Genomic DNA, 19,813 nt, shown 5'->3' on the forward strand with positions numbered 1-19,813 from the left:
AATCACAAGACAGAGAAACTAGTAGGAGAACACTTCAATCTCCCAGGACATTCTATACAAGATCTCAAAGTAGCTGTTTTGACTATGGCAGACCAACACGGCTACCTATCTGTAAATGTTTAATAGGTTATTGTATTTTAATATTATGTTGGAAGCCTCCCAGAGTGTCTGGGGAAACCCAGCCAGATGGGCAGGGTATAAATAATAAATAATAATAATTATTATTATTTATTATTATGGCAACGGTATCTTATGATGCATATGATGCGTCATAGAATGATAGAATTGTAGAGTTGGAGGGGGGCCACAGAGTCCTCTAGCCCAGCAACATGAGCTTCAAACCCACGGCCTCATGTTTGTGCAACATGAGCTTCAAACCCACGGCCTCGATATTAAGATGCTCTCCAGCACTTCTTGCATATAGAAAACTAGAAAGTCAAGAGGTGCTGGAGCAGAACCTAAGGGCAGGCATTTATTTTTTTATAATTATTTTATTTTTAGATTGGGAAATGCAGTTCTCTTCTTCTCCTCCACCCCCTGAAATCTGAAGTGGTACAGTCCCAGCAGCTTTACTTATTCCAAATGTTTGTGGATCAGCTCTTAGCAGGGAATATTGGACCCTTCTTGCCCACTCCTTCCGCTGCCCCACAAGGGCAGTAGTATGCTAGCACTTGCTTTCAGGGGCTATAGAAGGAGAAATGCCGCCTGTTTTAAATTCCCTCCCCTTACTTTCTATGCAATGAGATGCAAAAGCATCCCTTTAGCTGGAGCCTTGACTCTTGGCACACCTGTGAAAACTATTTATTCACTGCAATGTTTTGATAGTGGGATTCAAATCTAAATACGACTGTGGGGTGTAGCTCACCCCACCTTGTTGGTCACACTTGTGTGTGTGCTTTCTGGTCCATCCATCCTACCAGCAAGTTAGCATCAGATTGAATTGGTAATTTGTTCCGGTTGGCCTCAAATGCTCTCTCTCTCTCTTTTTGTCCATAGTTTTTATCTGATCACAAATTAAGCACTTAATTTTTCATGAATGCCATTACACAATCTCTCGAACAGTCCCCCCCCCAATGTTTTAATGCTTGTTTTAGACATATGAACTGGCTTAAAGAGTAGATTTTGACATGATTTTGAAGGAACTGTTTTAGTTGAGGCTTCTCAGGAGAAGATCACAATACCTTGGAAAGTTTCCATTGAAAAGACGAAAACAAAAATAAGGGGTGAAAGCTGGATGCGGTCCTCTTTGTTCCGCAGGAAAAGGCTTGTGTAAGCAAATCTTCGGTACAAAAAATATTTTTGAAAACTTAATAATTCACAAATCACATAAGGAACATAGGAAGATTATAATTCTTGCCCTGTAGAATCCGCTGTCCATTTTAGAAAGTTGTTGTTTGCCATGCATCTGGGCACTACTAAAGTCATCACAACCCAATTTTGCAGGATGGTTTTTTCCTGAATACAGCCAGATGCCATGGAATTTGAAGAACTGTACTGGTTTTAATCCTGGTTGCAAAACTACAGTGATTTTTTGGGGCACTTTGTGGCCTAGGACCCATGTACCCAGTGGCGTAGCGTGGGTTGTCAGCACCCGGGGCAAGGCAGGTAATTTGCGCCCCCTAACCCGTGGATTTGCGCCCCCTAACCCGTGGATTTGCGCCCCCTAACCCTAACCCCCAGATGTTGCGCCCGGTGCGACTGGCCCCCCCTGCACCCCCACGCTACGCCACTGCATGTACCTACGGGACCGCCTCTCCTGGTATGCCCCACGGAGGACCTTAAGGTCCACAAATGACAACATTTTGGAGGTCCCAAGTTGCAAGGTGGTTAGATTGGTCTCAACTAGGGCCAGGGCCTTTTCAGTACTGGCCCCGACTTGGTGGAACGCTCTGTCACAAGAGACTAGGGCCCTGCAGGACTTGATATCTTTTCGCAGGGCTTGCAAGACAGAGCTGTTCTGCCTGGCCTTTGGTTTGGACTCAGTCTGACCCTTATGTTTCCCTCCCCTTATGGTTTTGATCTATGGGCTACTTTTAAAATGAGGCTGCATTTTAAATGGCATTTTAACCTGTATTTTAAATTGGTGGGTTTCCCCCCTATTATGTTTTTACTGTAATTTTAAATTTTACTGGTGTTAGCCACCCTGAGCCTGGCTCTGGCCGGGGAGGGCAGGGTATAAATAAAATTTATTATTATTATTATTATTATTATTATTATTATTATTATTATTATTATTACAGTGGTACCTCGGGTTAAGTACTTAATTCGTTCCGGAGGTCTGTACTTAACCTGAAACTGTTCTTAAGCTGAAGTACCACTTCAGCTAATGGGGCCTCCTGCTGCTGCCGCGCTGCCGGAGCACGATTTCTGTTCTTATCCTGAAGCAAAGTTCTTAACCTGAAGCAATATTTCTGGGTTAGCGGAGTCTGTAACCTGAAGCGTATGTAACCTGAAGCGTATGTAACCTGAGGTATCACTGTACTGTAATTGTTAATTACCTTCATATTGCTACAAGAATTATGGAAGTATCTTTAGTTTGTTAGTTTTGCTGTTATTTCAAAAGTAGTAAGAAAATTGTTATTGAACAAGAAGTTGTTTGTGTGTTGACTTTTTCCCATAGGCTTTGTTTTATATAACGCTGACACACACAAAAGCTGCAAAACCCTGAGTGGAAAATGTTTAAAGTGTGGCTATCCCACAGCAACACAATTTTGTTTTGTTGGCGTTGGCAGGGGTGGAGAGTGCCTAAACTATTAAGAGATTATGGATCGCATTCTTTGGCTTGTAAGAAGTAGATGTTTAATTTTAAAAGAGGAAAGGAATCTGTTGCTCTTCCCTTTCGGAGGTCGTGAACTTGAGCAGGAATGAACCCAACTTCTTTTTCTGGGCAGCTGTAGCTACTTCGCTGCTTGCCATTTGGGAATAACGATTTGGTAGGCGTGTGGTGGCTACTGGCAAGCCTCTCTGGTTTGCTCTTGAGGAGACCATCTTCAGTGGGTATAATGGATACGTGTGAAGGTTGGCTGTCAAATGAAAGATAACATTGCTTAATTTGATGGGGAGGGGGGGAAGCACAAGGCGAGAAGGAAGAAATATAGCTGCGTTAATAACAACCCTTTGTTTTAAAAGAAGCTTTTTAAAACTTGCCAGCTGGCAATACAGTTCATGTTCAAGCATTTTATGTGGTGTTCATTGTCATCTTGAAATGTCTACTTTTCAACACTTGTCAACTTTTCCCTTTTCTTGCGAGGAATCCTATTCGGAATAAGGGAATTTCCCTTTACAAGAGGGAAACATTGACAGCTGTGGTGAGGAGAGCTTCCTGTTGTGGGTGGTGGTTTCGTGTGGTTGCTTCGTCCGTTATTGTTATGTACTGAAGTTCTCACCCTGGGCCAGCAGGGGGATATTGTAGATAGTTCAGGTCCACATATGCAAATAAGGGATCGAAAGTGACGTTCGGTGATTGGATAGTTACAGAAAGTTGTTACAGTTACGTTGTACTGGAGCTCTATATAAGCAGGCTGGCTGAACCCTTCAGTTCAGTTTTGTTCTAGCCTGTGAATAAACAAGAGCTGTTTGGAGAATCGCTGTGTCGTCTGATATGTTCACCCACAACTTAACAGTTATGCTCTATGATTTTGGTCCCCTTTATACTGTTACAGGTTTGGGATACCAGTGTTTGGGAGTGCAAAAGTGCCCACGATTCTAAGGAGTTAGTGGATGTTAGAAATTACCTGGATGCTAGAAATTACTCAGTGCTGAGAGTCCTCCCCTGGAATGCTATTTATTTAGCATGGCAAATGTGTTGATAGCCCATCAAAGGAAGATGCTTGGGTCTGGGAAACGGAGGTTGTCAAGGTAACGGGGGCGTGATAGTATCCATTTGAAAAACAGAGGTCTGGAGAAAGGGGGCAAGCTTCAGAAGGGGAGGGGTTGCGTTTGGCAAGGCATTCTGGGAAGAATGTAGGAGGAAGTTGGAGAACTCCATGTGGCGATGGCTGGAGGAGGCTGCACTGAGAGACCGGGGTCACGACTGGCTGCTGCTGCTGAAGCTATGAGAGGAGCAACAAGGGTTTCTCTTGGGCCATAATGTCCTGCACCCCCTTAATTAAAGGCTTCCAGGTGTAAAGATGTGTACAATAAACCATAGTTCTTAAAGACACTAGCCTCTGCTGTGCCTTGCTTTCCCAATGGGTGAATGCCTGAAACTCCCTGGAATCTTGCTACCACTCGGCAGAGACTGGGGCTGGTGCACAACCTCTGTAACACCACATTCCTGTATCAGTGTGAGGGGTAGTTAACCTCTCTCACTACAGTGGTAATGTCTGCAAGATCTCCTCATAGGTGGAGGGCAAGAATGGGAGCCATCCCTATCCATTTGTTCCCCATTTGAGAACACCAACTGCTCAAGTGTGTATGGTGGGTATTTGACCAAAAATGGAAAGAAGAAGAAGTCTTGACAAAAGAAGAATGGATACAAAAACTTGTGGAATATACAGAAATGGCAAAACTTACCTGGGGGGAAATAAGAAATCAAGATTTCAAACTTTTTATAAAAGAATGGAAATGGTTTATTGAATATTTACAAACAAATTGTAAAGAGATAAGAACATTGGCAGGAATATTGTAACAACCTGCAGTTTTATAAGAGTATATCTTTCAAGTAGATGAATAAATAATTTGTTCATTTGTTAATAAGTTAATAAAGTTAATTTGGAATATGCAGGAAAGATTAAAAAATAAATTTAAGGAACCGCAGAAAGGGAAGGGAAGTTGAGTTTTGAAAAGTTAAAATAATTGTAAAACTATTGAAATGTATATAACTGAAAATTGTGTGTGTGTGTGTGTGTGTGTGTGTGTGTGTGTGTGTGTGGTACACACAGTGGTACCTCGGGTTACATACGCTTCAGTTACATATGCTTCAGGTTACAGACTCCGCTAACCCAAAAATAGTACCTCTGGTTAAGAACTTTGCTTCAGGATGAGAACAGAAATCGTGCTCCGGCGGCCCGGCGGCAGCAGGAGGCCCCATTAGCTAGAGTGGTCTTTAGGTTAAGAACAGTTTCAGGTTAAGAACTGACCTCCAGAACAAATTAAGTACTTAACCCGAGGTACCACTGTGTGTGCATGTGTGTGTGTGTGTGTGTGTATATATATATATATATATGCTTTCGTAGATTTTCACGGGTACAGGAATGCAGGTTTTGGTGTCCTCGGGTGTCTTCCCGTGTAAAAGTTGGGGTGTCTAGGCGACGTTTCGACGAGGTCTCACTCGTCATCTTCAGGCTGGTGCTTTCGGCTTCTTGTTACTGGAACAGAGCAGGATCTCAGTGTTTGAGTTCCTATAAATACTGTTGAAATCACTCAAGATATCCCTCAAGTAATTAAGAAACAAAAGAAGAAAAGGCACACTAGCCTGGGAACTTCCTCTCTGCCCAAGAACATTAGAGGCCACACCTCCTCAACAGTATTTATAGGAACTCAAACACTGAGATCCTGCTCTGTTCCAGTAACAAGAAGCCGAAAGCACCAGCCTGAAGATGACGAGTGAGACCTCGTCGAAACGTCGCCTAGACACCCCAACTTTTACACGGGAAGACACCCGAGGACACCAAAACCTGCATATATATATATATATATATATATATGCAGGTTTTGGTGTCCTCGGGTATCTTCCCGTGTAAAAGTTGGGGTGTCTAGGCGACGTTTCGACGAGGTCTCACTCGTCATCTTCAGGCTGGTGCTTTCGGCTTCTTGTTACTGGAACAAGAAGCCGAAAGCACCAGCCTGAAGATGACGAGTGAGACCTCGTCGAAACGTCGCCTAGACACCCCAACTTTTACACGGGAAGATACCCGAGGACACCAAAACCTGCATTCCTGTACCCGTGAAAATCTACGAAAGCAAATATATATATATATATATATATGTGTGTGTGTGTGTGTGTGTGTGTGTGTGTATGGAGTGTATAATGGGACCCACCTATTGGTTGAGTGTTTCCAAATGTTACCACATGTTTCAGTGCTCCGCCATGTAAAAAGAAAAAGCACTGTGTACCTAGCCTAGCTGGCCTGATGCTCTTTTGAGAGATACAATTTCAATAACTCATGATAAAATAAATAACAAATAATGCTGTAAACACACTTGTATCTAACTTTTATTCCCCTTTCAGGTTGGTTCTGATCAGCAAAATATCTAAACCTGACCATTCTACTCAAAATATCACCAAGGAAGCATTCCCCTCCCTGCACAAATACACACAGAAAGCTATTTTCATCCATAAAGGTCCTTAGAAAATTCTTGCAAATGGCAAGAAGGAAGCCTGGGGAAAGTGGAGAAATTATACATCAAAGGGAGACACTTTCTGCAAGCCTTCAGATTGACTGTGGTTTAGGGGCAACCCGTTGGACTTCAACAGGAAGCCTAGGGTTTTTTGAATCCCACCTCAGCTATAAATCAATCTTGTTGTGGGTGTCTTTGGCTGTCACTTATCTCACAGAGTGGCTGTGAAACTAAAACAGGATGGCTCATGTGTGAGTTGCACCGGGAGATGGGCGGAACGAAATGTAATAAACATTTCCCCCTCTCCAATTGACATTAGTGACGCTGTCATCCCCCTTGCAGAATGCTGCAGGGTTCAGAGGTATGGGAGGAAAAGTGGAAAATAGTCAAAAGTTCATCAGTATACACTTCCTTCTGTGGAAGAAGGACTTATTTCTTTTAGCCCTTGCCTTCACTTTCCGGCTTCTGGACTATGGGCTGAATTCAGAGAACCATGGAAGTCTGTAAAAGTTCAGTCTAGGATTTTTGCAACGAGGCTGGCAGTGACGGCAAGCTGTGAGTGTGCTGATGCTGGCATGCCAAATGCCATTGCGATTAGTGAACTGATCACTGCACACTGAAATAATAAAGAGTGCAACTCTTGCGAAACTGTAGAAGTACAAAACAAACAATGAGGTTGAAAAGGAACAGACAAGCTCGAAAGGAGGGACAGTTTTCCTCAGTAAGTCCCTGGTTATGCAAAAGAAATCCCAGGGGTAGCTGAGACTTAAATAAGAGTTAACAATTGTCTTCCCTCTGGAGTTTTTTGTTTTGTTTTTGTTTTACATTAAATAGATGGAGGGCCAGCTAAAAATAAATATCACAATATGAGTTTGACTTATTCTTTTGTCAAATCTGATTTGTATTTTGCACTAGCCATCGGTGGAGATAAAACAGAAGTGGCTTCAGAATAAACGTTTGCAAATAAGTTACATTTTGCCACAATACAGACATGAATAATCAACCAAACCTATAAAGTATCTACCTGTGCTATAATTTTACAAGCAGCGAAAGCAAAAAATATGCCATTTATTTAGTCATAGTGTCATGGTGACACTCATTATTGCCACTGTGTTGAGTGAGTATCGCACTTGTACTTGAATTCTGGAGAGAAAACATAGGCCAGCCCTTAATTAAATCCACTCTTGTGTTAACCAACTTAAGTACACCATACCTTCAAAAATCAATAGTTAAGGGGACTAGCCCCTGCTCTGGCCTACCTGTAACTCAAGCACTCTTATTGCGCCATCTCTTCCAAGATCTCACTGAGCTAGATATATTTCAGATCACCACACAAAGGATGTCACCTTTGTAGGCCTGTTATGTTTTTGTACAGTTGATGCATCTCAGGGTTCGAGTAAAAAACAAAGGAGATCCTGCAGGCCTGAAATCTGCCCAACCCTCTCTGCAAAAGGACGAGTGGGTCCTTTGCTTGTTCATAGGTAAAATTTGTGACCTCCTGTTCCTCACTTGCAAACTTCATAGATCTCTGGGTATATGTCTTGTGGTTCTTGTGGTTTTTATATAAGCTAGTCACAAAAATGTCACAGTTTTTTTCTACAAAGAATGAGGCCCAGTGAAACCCCTACAGCTATGGATAGATATGATGCATTTGAGTTTATATTTCAAAACTTTACTTTATTACATAACAAAGCGACATGTTGGGTCCAGATTTGGAAGACTAAGTAAACTAGGAATCATCCAGGTGATCTAGGTTAGCAAGGGGAAGGAGATAATCTTCTGCGATTACAAGAAGACAACAATTTTGCTTGCTTCATTTCAGGACAATATTGCCTTGTTCTTAAGAGGCTGTAAGGAATTGGGGCTTAAAGAATCTCAACTTTTTGACCCGGTAGACCTGCAGGACAACTCAAGCAAAGCAACAGTCAGGTAAGTAACACAACACCTGTACATTTCTGGAATTACATGCCTGCATTATATCTATAATATAATGCTATGTGGAAAGGAGTGCAGAATTTCAAGATTCATGGCTTTCTCTAGCCTACTCTATCTGCCGTATTCTTGTGCCAGTGGTAGCTCCTAACAAGGAACGGAGTGATCATTTTTTTAGCTGGACTATGGCAGTTTCACATTCATTCAGAAGTCTGCTCTGCCCCCCATTTTCTCCTCAAACTGAAATCCTTTTTTTAAAAGATCCATTTAACAATTCAAAAATTTGTATTTTATCACAAAATGATATTTAAATGCACATCTTATTTCAATATGTGCATTTTGAAACATTTTATCATTTAAAAAAACCCACAATTTTTTGGATTATTATTATTATTGTTTTGAGCCAAGAACAGAAATAGAAATTTGGAGGAGTGCGGAATCCGAATGAAAATCATGCTCTGGGGTTGTGCACCAGAAGAGCCAATTCATCTCTCCCATCTGTGCAGCTGCATAACCCTGCCAGTCTTCCCCATCCCAGCCTTGTCCAGGTAAACTGCAGCAATGCCAATGGCTAGAGGGCAGCACCAGGGACGCGGGTGGCGCTGTGGGTAAAAGCCTCAGCGCCTAGGGCTTGCCGATCGAAAGGTCGGCGGTTCGAATCCCCGCGGCGGGGTGCGCTCCCGTTGCTCGGTCCCAGCACCTGCCAACCTAGCAGTTCGAAAGCACCCCCAGGTGCAAGAAGATAAATAGGGACCGCTTACTGGCGGGAAGGTAAACGGCGTTTCCATGTGCTGCGCTGGCTCGCCAGATGCAGCTTTGTCACGCTGGCCACGTGACCCGGAAGTGTCTCCGGACAGCGCTGGCCCCTGGCCTCTTAAGTGAGATGGGCCCACAACCCCAGAGTCTGTCAAGACTGGCCCGTATGGGCAGGGGTACCTTTACCTTTACCTTTAGAGGGCAGCACCATGGCTTCATCCCAACACGTGAGTTGCTACTGGCATAAGATTAAAAGTGGGCCTTCTGTTTCAGTCTGAGTTTAACAGCAGATCCCAAGACCCAAAGCAAAAAGATTGTGAAAAAAATGGCGTTGCATGAACGAAAATACAAATGGTGGCAACTGACTTTTGAATTGTGCATTCCACGTTTCACACCATGTCAAAGTCAAGTAGATAAATAGGTACCGCTCCGGCGGGAAGGTAAATGGTGTTTCCGTGCACTGCTCTGGTTCGCCAGAAGCGGCTTTGTCATGCTGGCCACATGAGCTCCCTCGACCAATAAAGCAAGATGAGCGCTGCAACCCCAGAGTCGGCCACGACTGGACCTAATGGTCAGGGGTCCCTTTACCGTTACCTTTATGTTATTTAATTAATTTTTTGTTTCGTTTTATACATTCTGTAAGAGCTGTACCGTGGACATTGGTAAAAGTTGAGTTAGAGCAGGGGTCAGGTCAGTCTACTGTCCCTCAGACCTTGTGGGGGGCCGGACTATATTTTTTTTTTTGGGGGGGGAAATGAACGAATTCCTATGCCCCACAAATAACCCAGAGATGCATTTTAAATAAAAGCACACATTCTACTCATGTAAAAACACCAGGCAGGCCCCACAAATAACCCAGAGATGCATTTTAAATAAAAGGGCTCATTCTACTCATGTAAAAACACGCCGATTCCCGGACCATTTGTGGGCCGGATTTAGAAGGCCATTGGGCTGGTTCCGGCCCCCGGGCCTTAGTCTGCCTACCCATGAGTTAAAAGGTCCAGTCACAGACAACTCTGGGGTTGCCACGCTCATCTCACTCTGTAGGTCGAGGGAGCCGGCGTTTGTCTGCAGACAGCTTCTGGGTCATGTGGCCAGCATGACTAAGCCGCTTCTGGCGAACCAGACCAGCGCACGGAAACGCCGTTTACCTTCCTGCCGGAGCAGTACCTATTTATCTACTTGCACTTCTTTGCGTGCTTTCGAACTGCTAGGTGGGCAGGAGCAGGGACCGAGCAACGCAAGCTCACCCCGTCGCAGGGATTCGACCCGCCAACCTTCTGATCGGCAAGCCCTAGGCTCTCTGGTTTAGACCACAGCGCCACCCGCGTCCCCATACCCATGGAGTTAGAGGATCACTAAAGGGAGCACGAGTTTTCTTCTTGTTGTTTTTTTTAATCTGTGCACTACACTCTACCCTGGACTCAGCGGCAGAGCATATTTCCGCCCTGCCCAGGGTGGGGCGCACTTCTGAGGGGGGCGGAGCGTGCTATTGAGGGGCACAGGATAGCCACTCAGGTGCACAAAGCGGTGCGCGCTTCCTGCAACCGGGGGCGGAGCGAGCCGCCGATGGCGGACATTTGGTGCACCCCCCGCCTGCAACTCCCAAGCCTCCCCCGAGCTGTCAAAATGAAGGGGAAAGGAGGGAATGCCACTAGCAAAGTGGCACAGCTCCCCCCTTCCTCCGGCGGCTCGGGGTAGGCTTGGGAGTCGCAGGTGGGCGGCACGCCAAATGTCTCCCCCCTCAGCGAAGACACCCGGGGCAGTCCGCCCCCACCGCACCCCACTTCCTCTGCCCCTGCCTAGACTGCTGCCGATGAAGCACTTCTTGTTGTAGTAGCAAAGGCAGGGAATTCTTTTGTGCCCAGGAGCACGGGAATTGATCCAGGAAGGAGTGAGGTCCAAATGTCACTGGATGCATGTAACAAGATGCATGTAACAAGAAAGGGGACACGGAAGCTGCTGAAAATGATGAGCAGGCCAAGCAGGAGTAGGATTGGTGCTTGGGTGGGTGACAGCTGGTTCATGGGTTCCCAGAGAGGTGCATAAAGAATGGTGATACCAAGCAGTCGGGCATGTCTGAGATGGTATGGGGCATGGGAAGGAGGACCTCCTCCCCACATGGGGCTTGGAAAGGCCCAGAGAGATGAGCAAAAAGGGCTGCCCAGCTCAATGGAACCAGAATCCTGTGCAAAATATTTACTGTAGTTTTAACATTTTGCCTGGGGCACTGAAAGGTCTAAATTCCAGTCTTGATTAAAATATAACCTGATGCTTTGAAAATGTATGCTAGGGTGGTATTGAGATTAAAGCATTTGTTTGAAAAAAGCAGCTTAAATTTATGGCACTTGTTCATATTTATGCTACCAATGCTTCTAAGTAGGCAGAGAAATTAAGTACCTTGTTGTTGCAGATTAAAGGGGCTTTCAAGATGGTTTATAGTGCTCATTAAAGGATCCTCAAAAGCTTGATGGCCCTATGATTAAACAAACCATCAGCCTGTTTAGCTTTTGATGAAAATGGTAGACAGTGCGTCTGAGTGTGCATGAGAGAGAAGGAATTCAGCAAAATAGCTGTCCCTTGCCACCCACCCACTCATATACACACAGCAACAAACACTGCCGTTCCAAAGAAGTGGGGATAAATAGCTATGTTTTTATTGGTGATGTTTATCCCTGCCGTTCTCCCAGTTTGCTCCAGCTGTGTGTGTGCAAACACAGTTCCAATATGGTCTCACATTCAAGTTCTGTTCAGGCCCAGGGCTGCATCGATCACATTTGGATCATTCCCTGCAACAATCTAGTTTATCCAGCAAGGATTAGTTGTAGAGTCCACTGATCACTGGGTCCACTCAGACAACTAAGGCCCTAGTTCTGAAAGGGTGAGTAAGAATCCCTTGTGAGAACTTGAAAAACACATGGGCTGGGCTGAATCCTGGTAAAACCAATGCCAGCCCTAAGCAGTATCTGGAACTGAACGCAGAAACCTCATGATTGAGTTCCTACATTGATCCACTTTCTGGCTTTAGATCTTGGAGACTTGGCTGAAGAATTCCTCTTTTCCATAGCAGACCTCATCTGCTCTTACTTCAAATAGCATGATTTCCCCAACACTTGATCCTGCCTATAGTGGGCTCTGCAGTTTTGGCAACATGATGATTGTGTTACCTAGAACTATGAGCCCTCCTTAAGAATACAATGGAACCTCAGTTCCTGAACACCTCCATTGTCGTACATTTCAGTTCTCGAAATGCTTCCATTTTCGAACGTTTTTCGGAACCCCAACGTGCGACGCAGCTTCCACTGAGTACAAGAAGCTCTTGTAACCAATGGGAACCCGTGCCTCGGTTTTCGAATGTTTCGGAAGCTGAATGGGCTTCAAGAACGGATTTTGTTCGAGAACCGAGGTACCACTGTAGAAGGAATTGGAAGCAAGCAACATTAGCTTCCTTGGGACATAGTATGGTCACAAATGAAGCCAACCCTTGCTAAAAGATCCTTCATGAGGTCCCTGGATGTCCCTCCCAAAAGCAGTTTTCTTGGCACTCCTGATTACAGCAACACTCAACCGTTTCAGCTCTAGCGGCCTTAAACCTTCCATGTCTCTTAGGCCAGCAGAAGGGACCCTTCTCCCCAGCTTTCCTTTCAGGTCTCTGCATTCTAAACAAGTTTTGATTCAGGAACGTAAAATGGCTAAGAACCATGGTATTTTATTTGTTTCTCTGTTACCCCAGTGACTGCCCTTTATTTGCTCATATAGCATTTAAAAATGTGTCCCCACCCGTCAGCGCAACCTCTGGATTTCACTCAGCAGTGTAAATGCTGTTATCTGGAGGGTCACAGGCTGTGTTGTTTATCTAGACTTAGCTCAAGAGTCAAGTAGAAGCCAAATCGAATCAAATTGGCTGCTAGAGGAAGGTGCACTGACATCGGACGTCATCCCAGGTTCCTCTTGACTAGCTGTGACTTCCCACAAATCTTAACCCAGCTGTTTCCCGGAAGATGAACTGTCAAAGAACAGTAGTCTTCTGTCTAACGCTCACATTCCTGACTTGTGGTCCAAGCCTGTGCACTTCTGTACTTGACATGTAATACTGCCATGGCATGCCAAATCCCATTTATGTCTGTGCAGGCGAGTGTTCATTGCGGACCCAGTCGCAGTGACCCCTCCCCAGGGAGCAGGGCCTTGCCTGTGAAGGTGAGATAACTGGACAGGACAACGTTCTGGGATTTAAAAACATGGCCACAACTTTATTGATTTCAGATGTAGGGGGCATTGGGTGGTGGAGCAGCCCCCCTGGTGGAGGGCTGCTCATAACAGGGTCAGGCCCAGGATTAATGATTCCTCCACAAGACACAGGTCTACATAGGTGACCCTCCCAGGCCACTGAAGGAAGCAGCTGCTCACCCCATGACTAGGTAAGCAGCCATTCCAGGCAAAATACAGTGGTACCTCAGAGCCAGAGTGGTGTGGTGGTTAAGAGCGGTAGACTCGTAATCTGGTGAACCGGGTTCGCGTCTCCGCTCCTCCACATGCAGCTGCTGGGTGACCTTAGGCCAGTCACACTTCTCTGAAGTCTCTCAGCCTCACTCACCTCACAGAGTGTTTGTTGTGGGGGAGGAAGGGAAAGGAGAATGTTAGCCGCTTTGAGACTCCTTAAAGGGAGTGAAAGGCGGGATATCAAATCCAAACTCCTCCTCCTCCTCCTCTTCTTCTTCTTCTTCTTCTTCTTCTTCTTCTTCTTCTTCTTTAGGTTACAGGCGCTTCAGGTTACAGACTCCCCTAACCCAGAAATAGTATCTCAGGTTAAGAACTTTGCTTCAGGATGAGAACAGAAATCGCGTGGCGGCGGGAGGCCCCATTAGCTAAAGTGGTGCCTCAGATTAAGAACAGTTTCAGGTTAAGAACGGACCTCCAGAACTAATTAAGTTCTTAACCTGAGGTACCACTGTACATAGAATGGGGCACAGATGGTTGTGATATACATTCTCTTGTCCTCATCTGTGCAACAACCCTGAAAGTAGCTAAGTGTTATCTCCCTACTGCAAATAGGAGATCGAGGCTGAGATAGTGATTTGCCTAAAGTCACCTGCAGACTTCTTGGCTGAGGCGAGATTTGCACCAGGGACTTCTCACTCACAATCTCAGCTACTGCACTAGTGTTGCACGAGCAAGCTGGATTTTACGACGCCTGAAAGACTAACGCATTTCTCAAGAGCTTACGTTAGGAAAGAGCCTGTTTCATTGGCAGACGGTGGAGATGGGTACATCCAGCCATTGATGGGACTCGTTCCCATTTGTATGTCAGCAAACCAATCTGAGTCAGTGGAGCTGGTGTCAAACCCGCAAATGGATTCCAGTCCAACAGCCTCTCTCTTGCCGTCCACCTGATTTGTCAACCTTATAAACAAGTAAACACAAACAAAAATTAATAAATTGAGAAAGATACTGGGCACAATTTTCCTGTGTGTGTGTGTGCGTTTGCACTGGTTTAGTTCCATTGAGGAAGGGCTGCTAACCTGCATTATTTTGTAGCTTTGTTGAGTCTGGTAACACTGGGAGCATGTTTTCATGCTATAAACCAAATGAATGATTGCTCTCTATCTTCCCTTCATGTGTTTCTAACCAGCAGACACATCCTGCAGGCTTTTGTTAGGGGGAACATGTGACCGACTGCATAATACAAGCTCTTGGAAAGAGTTTCTCGTTTCTGATATTTCTCTCTCCTTTCTTGTTGTGCCTGTACATCCAGGAATCTTGACTGTAGCAGAAAGCTGAAAAATGTAAGTACTTGTTGCATGTTTCCCCCTCTCGCAGCTATGGATGGTTTTGTTGCCCCAGACTGAGCTTGAAACGCAGATGTGGTTGTGTAGCTGAAAAGAGCTTTTGTGTGTTGGCATGCACTTTGTCTTGCTGCAATTCATGATCTGTGGTGCTGCTGTGGAAAGCTATCTTTGCTCCCGCTTCAGTTAGGAAATAGCTTAACTCCCTTAAACACCAGCAAGGTTTTCTGCTTTTGTTTAAACCATATTTTAAAAACAAAACAAAACTGTGTTTGGTTTCCTTTCTGCTTTTGTTGCAAAGGCTAACTTGGATTTTTGTTAGGTTAATAGAGATGTGTCTGACACTTCCAGAAAAAGCTTTGATGTTTAAATCTAAATAGTGCTATAGAAACTTTGCAGGACTGTCATCCCCCCCCATCACAACAGCAAACCTCCCTTTGTTTCTGTGTTGTCCTTCAGGGACTGTAGTTTCAAAGCAGCCTTTTCTAGTCAGTCGCCTTGTTGATTGAAACCAGTGACAGCAGGAACAGTTTGGGGATTGCACAGTGAGGAAGACTTTAAATTCAGTTGGTCACAGAGTTAGATAAACTATCTAAAGCCAGACAAAACTTCTGGTTTTCATACTGTCAATTGTAAACTACAGAGAATTCAAGTTGCGTTTGGCTGACATCCTTGGAGACTCCAGGGAAATGCCAAGAACTTTCTGTAATAACTTTTCAAGCCCATAATCACAGCCACAGGTAAAAAGTCCACTGTCATTTTATCCTGCCTTTCCTGTCATCAGTATTGTAATTGTTTTTTTCCTCCAACAGTGCATGAGCCTTTTTGGAATAGTTGCATTCTGAAGTTGCTGTAAACATGATTTACTAAAAGCCATTCATTGGCAGGTGTATTGCTTTTCAAAGAGACCTTCATAAAGATAGATGTGCATATATAAAATACATACATCTAACTACCCTTCCCGACCAAAAGAGATTCTCAGTCAGGTCTACCAAATAAGAACCTGTGATTAAAACATTTCCATTTTAAATATAAGCCTAAATCCAAGCCTAGTAATAGCAGCAGACATTATTTACTCCTTTAAAAGCCTGGTGAGATTTTTTTTTAAAAAAATAAAAAAATTGGAAATACTTTCTAATATTTTGAAATGATGTCACCAAGCTGTTGCCTTTGGGGAGGAAACTCCATAATTATTTTTCCAGTGTGGCTGCTTTATTGTTTTAATTAGATAATGACATTATACTTTACCTTTAAAAATGTTATTTGCTAGTTCGTTTTTTAATAAAGCAAAGCCCCATTCTGAATATTTTGATATTGGCCCTGATCCTAGGCATGCTTATTTACACAAACATTTCACTGAATTCAATGTGACTTAACCCCACATTTGGCAAAAGATTCCTGCAGTGCCAGATGACTCTTGTGGTCCCTTTCAACTCTACAGTTTTATGTTTCAATGATTCTATTCCCATGGTAGGCCAAACTAGGCATTGATGGAGTTCTGCGTTTGGAGCACCTGATCCAATTTTCTGTCTGTAAAAGCAACTATGGTGTGGGCGGTCTGCCCATCTTATGTCTGTGTCACAGCCCTGATTTTCTGGAACACCTATTAGTCAAAGAGGGTCTAAAACACGTGTCTTAACTATTATATGGTTATAGCCATGCAGTGCAGCTCTTTGTATGTTTACTTGGAAGTGATCCCCATTGAAATCGGGACTAGTGAATCAGTAAACAAACATATGGTTGGGTTGTGTAAACTACAACCTCATGCTTACTTGAATCAACCCATTGAGGCTTACTTCCACGTAAATGGCAGTGAATATATTTAGGATTCTGCTTTAAATCCCATTGGGACTTACATCCTAGTGAAAGCGCTTAGGATTGCAGCTGTAAATGTCCCGATGAGAGAAGAATGGTTACAAAAACTTATGGAATATGCAGAAATGGCAAAAGTTGCCGTATAAGTAAGAAATCAAGATAACAAACTTTTTATAAAAGAATGGAAACGGTGTATTGAATATTTGCAAACAAAACGTAAACAGATAAGAACATTGGCAGGAATATTGTAATAACCTGCAGTTTTGTAAGAGTATATAGTTAAAGTAGATGAATGAATGAATGACAAGTTAATTTGGAATATACAGGAAAATAAATTTAAGGAACCGCAGAAACGGGAGGAAGAAAGTTAAGTTTTGAAATGTTAAAATGATTGTAAAACCATTGAAATGTATATAACTGAAAATCAACAACAACAACAACAATCATAATGGATTGCAGCTGTAACTTCCTACAGAAGTAGACTCCAGAGCACAGCCTCACCTCACGGCAAGCTTGATGGTTCATATGGGAGGGGCCAAAATACAGTGGTACCTCGGTTAAGTACAGTGGTACCTTGGGTTACATACGCTTCAGGTTACAGACTCCGCTAACCCAGAAATATTACCTCGGGTTAAGAACTTTGCTTCGGGATGAGAACAGAAATTGTGCTCCGGTGGCGCGGCAGCAGCGGGAGGCCCCATTAGCTAAAGTGGTGCTTCAGGTTAAGAACAGTTTCAGGTTAAGAATGGACCTCCGGAACGAATTAAGTACTTAACCCGAGGTACCACTGTACTTAATTCGTTCCGGAGGTTCGTTCTTAACCTGAAACTGTTCTTAACCTGAAGCATCATTTTAGCTAATGGGGCCTCCTGCTGCGCTGCCGTCACACAATTTCTGTTCTCACCCTGAAGCAAAGTTCTTAACCCAAGGTACTATTTCTTGGTTAGCAGAGTCTGTAACCTGAAGCGTATGTAACCTGAAGCATATGTAACCCGAGGTACCACTGTAGTCCCTTTCTCTCTAGTCCAGGGTCGGCATTTTTTTTTAGCAGCGGGCCGGTCCACTATCCCTCAGACTTTGTGGCAGGCCAGAGAAGCAGCACTGGGGGGGGGGGGGGAGGGAGCTGGAAGAAGAGGTGGGGGGGGCAAATAGTCCTCTTCCCCACCCCTAGCCCCAGCTCCAGCCGCTGCGCTTACCTTCCCAGGGGCTGCCACCACCGCCACCACTGCCGCCGCTTCTCATGGGTAGGCAGCGCAAGCTCGTCTGCTCCACTCTCTGGACCACCAGGGTGGTGGCGTCGACAGGAGGGAGAGGTTGAGTGGCGGGGGCTCTGCCAATCAAACACCACACCTGGTTTACCTCAGCGTGGCGTGGGCGGGGAATTTCTCTGCCAATTAAACGCTGCTGAGGTAAACCAGGCGCTGTGTTTGATTGGCAGAGAGGTCCCCGAGCCACGCTGAGGTAAACCAGGCACGGCGTTTGAGTGGCAGAGCCGCTGCTGCTCGGCCTCTTCCTCCTGTCGCCACTGCCAGGAGTCTCAGCTTTGCAGTGGGTTCTGGCTTTGTGGTGCGGGCCAGATTTAGGACCGAGGTGGGCCTGATCTGTCCCAGGGACCGTAGTTTGCCAACCCCTGCTCTAGTCACTGGGAACAACAAACCATGATCCATGGCTTAGCATTATATCCAAACCCAGGTATTGTGGTTTGTCTGACTCCAAACAAACCATGGTATTAAGCCAAGGCTTGTTCCTGGCCTACTAGTTGGCCTTGTTTGAGTGAAACAAACCATGACCCCCGTTTTGGATATAATGCTAAACCAGGAATTGTAGTTTGTTAGTTCTGCTGGCTAGATCTCTTACGTTCACAAGTAAACCATGGTTTGCTTGTGATGTGCAAACCAGGCCATTGGGTTTTTAAAAAATGCACTATAGGGAATTCAGGTGATGAATATGAATGTCACACAGTTGGCTCTTAATTTTGACTGTAGTGAAAGCAAAGTGTGATAACTCAGGCTACAGTGCTGTGCTCCAGTCCCACTGGAGTCCATGGAGCTTACTTCTGAGTAGACAGATATAAGAGTGGACTGTCAACATATGGTTCAGTATGTCTGAATACAAGAAAAACATCAACACTCCAAGCTAACTCCTACCTAATAAAAATATGTTATCAGGAAATGAATTATGAAAACTTTGGCTTCCTAAGCAGTATAATAGTGGAACATTTTCAGTTCACACCATTATATATAGATGTGCACCCCAACCCACAGTCTCCAGAGAATTTGTTTCTGTGAGTGGAAGTTTCCTGTCAGTTATCTGATGCTTATCTAGACTGATTCCAAGCATTGCACCTGGAGTTACTAAATAAACAGGAAAACCACTTTATTTAATAAATACAACAGACGATTACATTAATGATTGCATTTTTTTAAAAAAGAGAGCGCTCATAAAATTAATATATCTCCCTGATTATGGTTCATCTAAACTAACATTCTTGTTAAGTTACTTTTCACTGAATTCTTTTCCTTTACTGCCCGGGACTAATTGGGAATTTTTCTTCCTATATATATATCCTGCATGTGGAAATCCCGTCTTGTGGTTTTAATTTTCCTCTTAAGACAATGAAGAATATATGCAATTGACCTGAGAAAGGGGTGATGGGAGGAAAGATCTTTAAGAATGGGGAACGGGTGGGGGGTGGAATTCAGACATAATGGTTCTGACAAACAACAACTGTAGATTTCCTGATTTTCATCAACTGATCTGGACCAGACTTCAAGATTGTGTACTCCTTCCTTAGCTACATCCCTTTTGAGTGTGAATTCTCTCAACCTTCTCTGTCATTCCTAACCATGGTTAACACTGATCATCTTAACTATGGTTTGCAGCTGGTTAGCAAATTCTGGCTGAGGTAGAATCCTGGTTAACCTGAACCATGCTTAAAGCTGGCGGGAGAATGTGTTGAGAGCTATGCTATGGAATACAGCTAGTGGAGGGGTTAAGAGACAATGAAATATGAGTAGAGAAATCTGGATTCAGTTGAAAGCGCTCATATGGACCTCTAAAACTCTAAAATGCCTTGGGGTCGGTATACTTTTTCCATAAACACCTGCCTAGACCCTAAGATCTTTGTTGGAGACAAAGCCTATGTGAGATGGGGAGTCAAGGAAAAGTCCCCTATGATAGCGGTACCCTAATTATTGAGTGCTCTTCCTGGAGATGCTTGCCTGGCTTCTACATTAGGTGAAGAT

The 19,813-nt window shown here is 44.2% G+C and overlaps 1 protein-coding gene across 9 annotated transcripts in view; it reads left to right on the forward strand.

Annotated features, from left to right (window-relative positions):
- LIMCH1 (LIM and calponin homology domains 1) overlaps nucleotides 1–19,813 on the forward strand; it is a 213,496-nt gene that overhangs the window by 113,697 nt on the left and 79,986 nt on the right. For all 9 annotated transcript variants that reach the window (XM_077934316.1, XM_077934317.1, XM_077934319.1 and 6 more), the window contains 2 exons: nucleotides 8,105–8,211; nucleotides 14,723–14,753. In XM_077934316.1, the coding sequence (XP_077790442.1) occupies nucleotides 8,105–8,211; nucleotides 14,723–14,753 (138 nt within the window). The remainder of the gene's footprint in view (nucleotides 1–8,104; nucleotides 8,212–14,722; nucleotides 14,754–19,813) is intronic.

The sequence above is a fragment of the Podarcis muralis genome, chromosome 9 (assembly GCF_964188315.1).
Source record: "Podarcis muralis chromosome 9, rPodMur119.hap1.1, whole genome shotgun sequence".
NCBI classification, from domain to species: Eukaryota; Metazoa; Chordata; class Lepidosauria; order Squamata; family Lacertidae; genus Podarcis; species Podarcis muralis.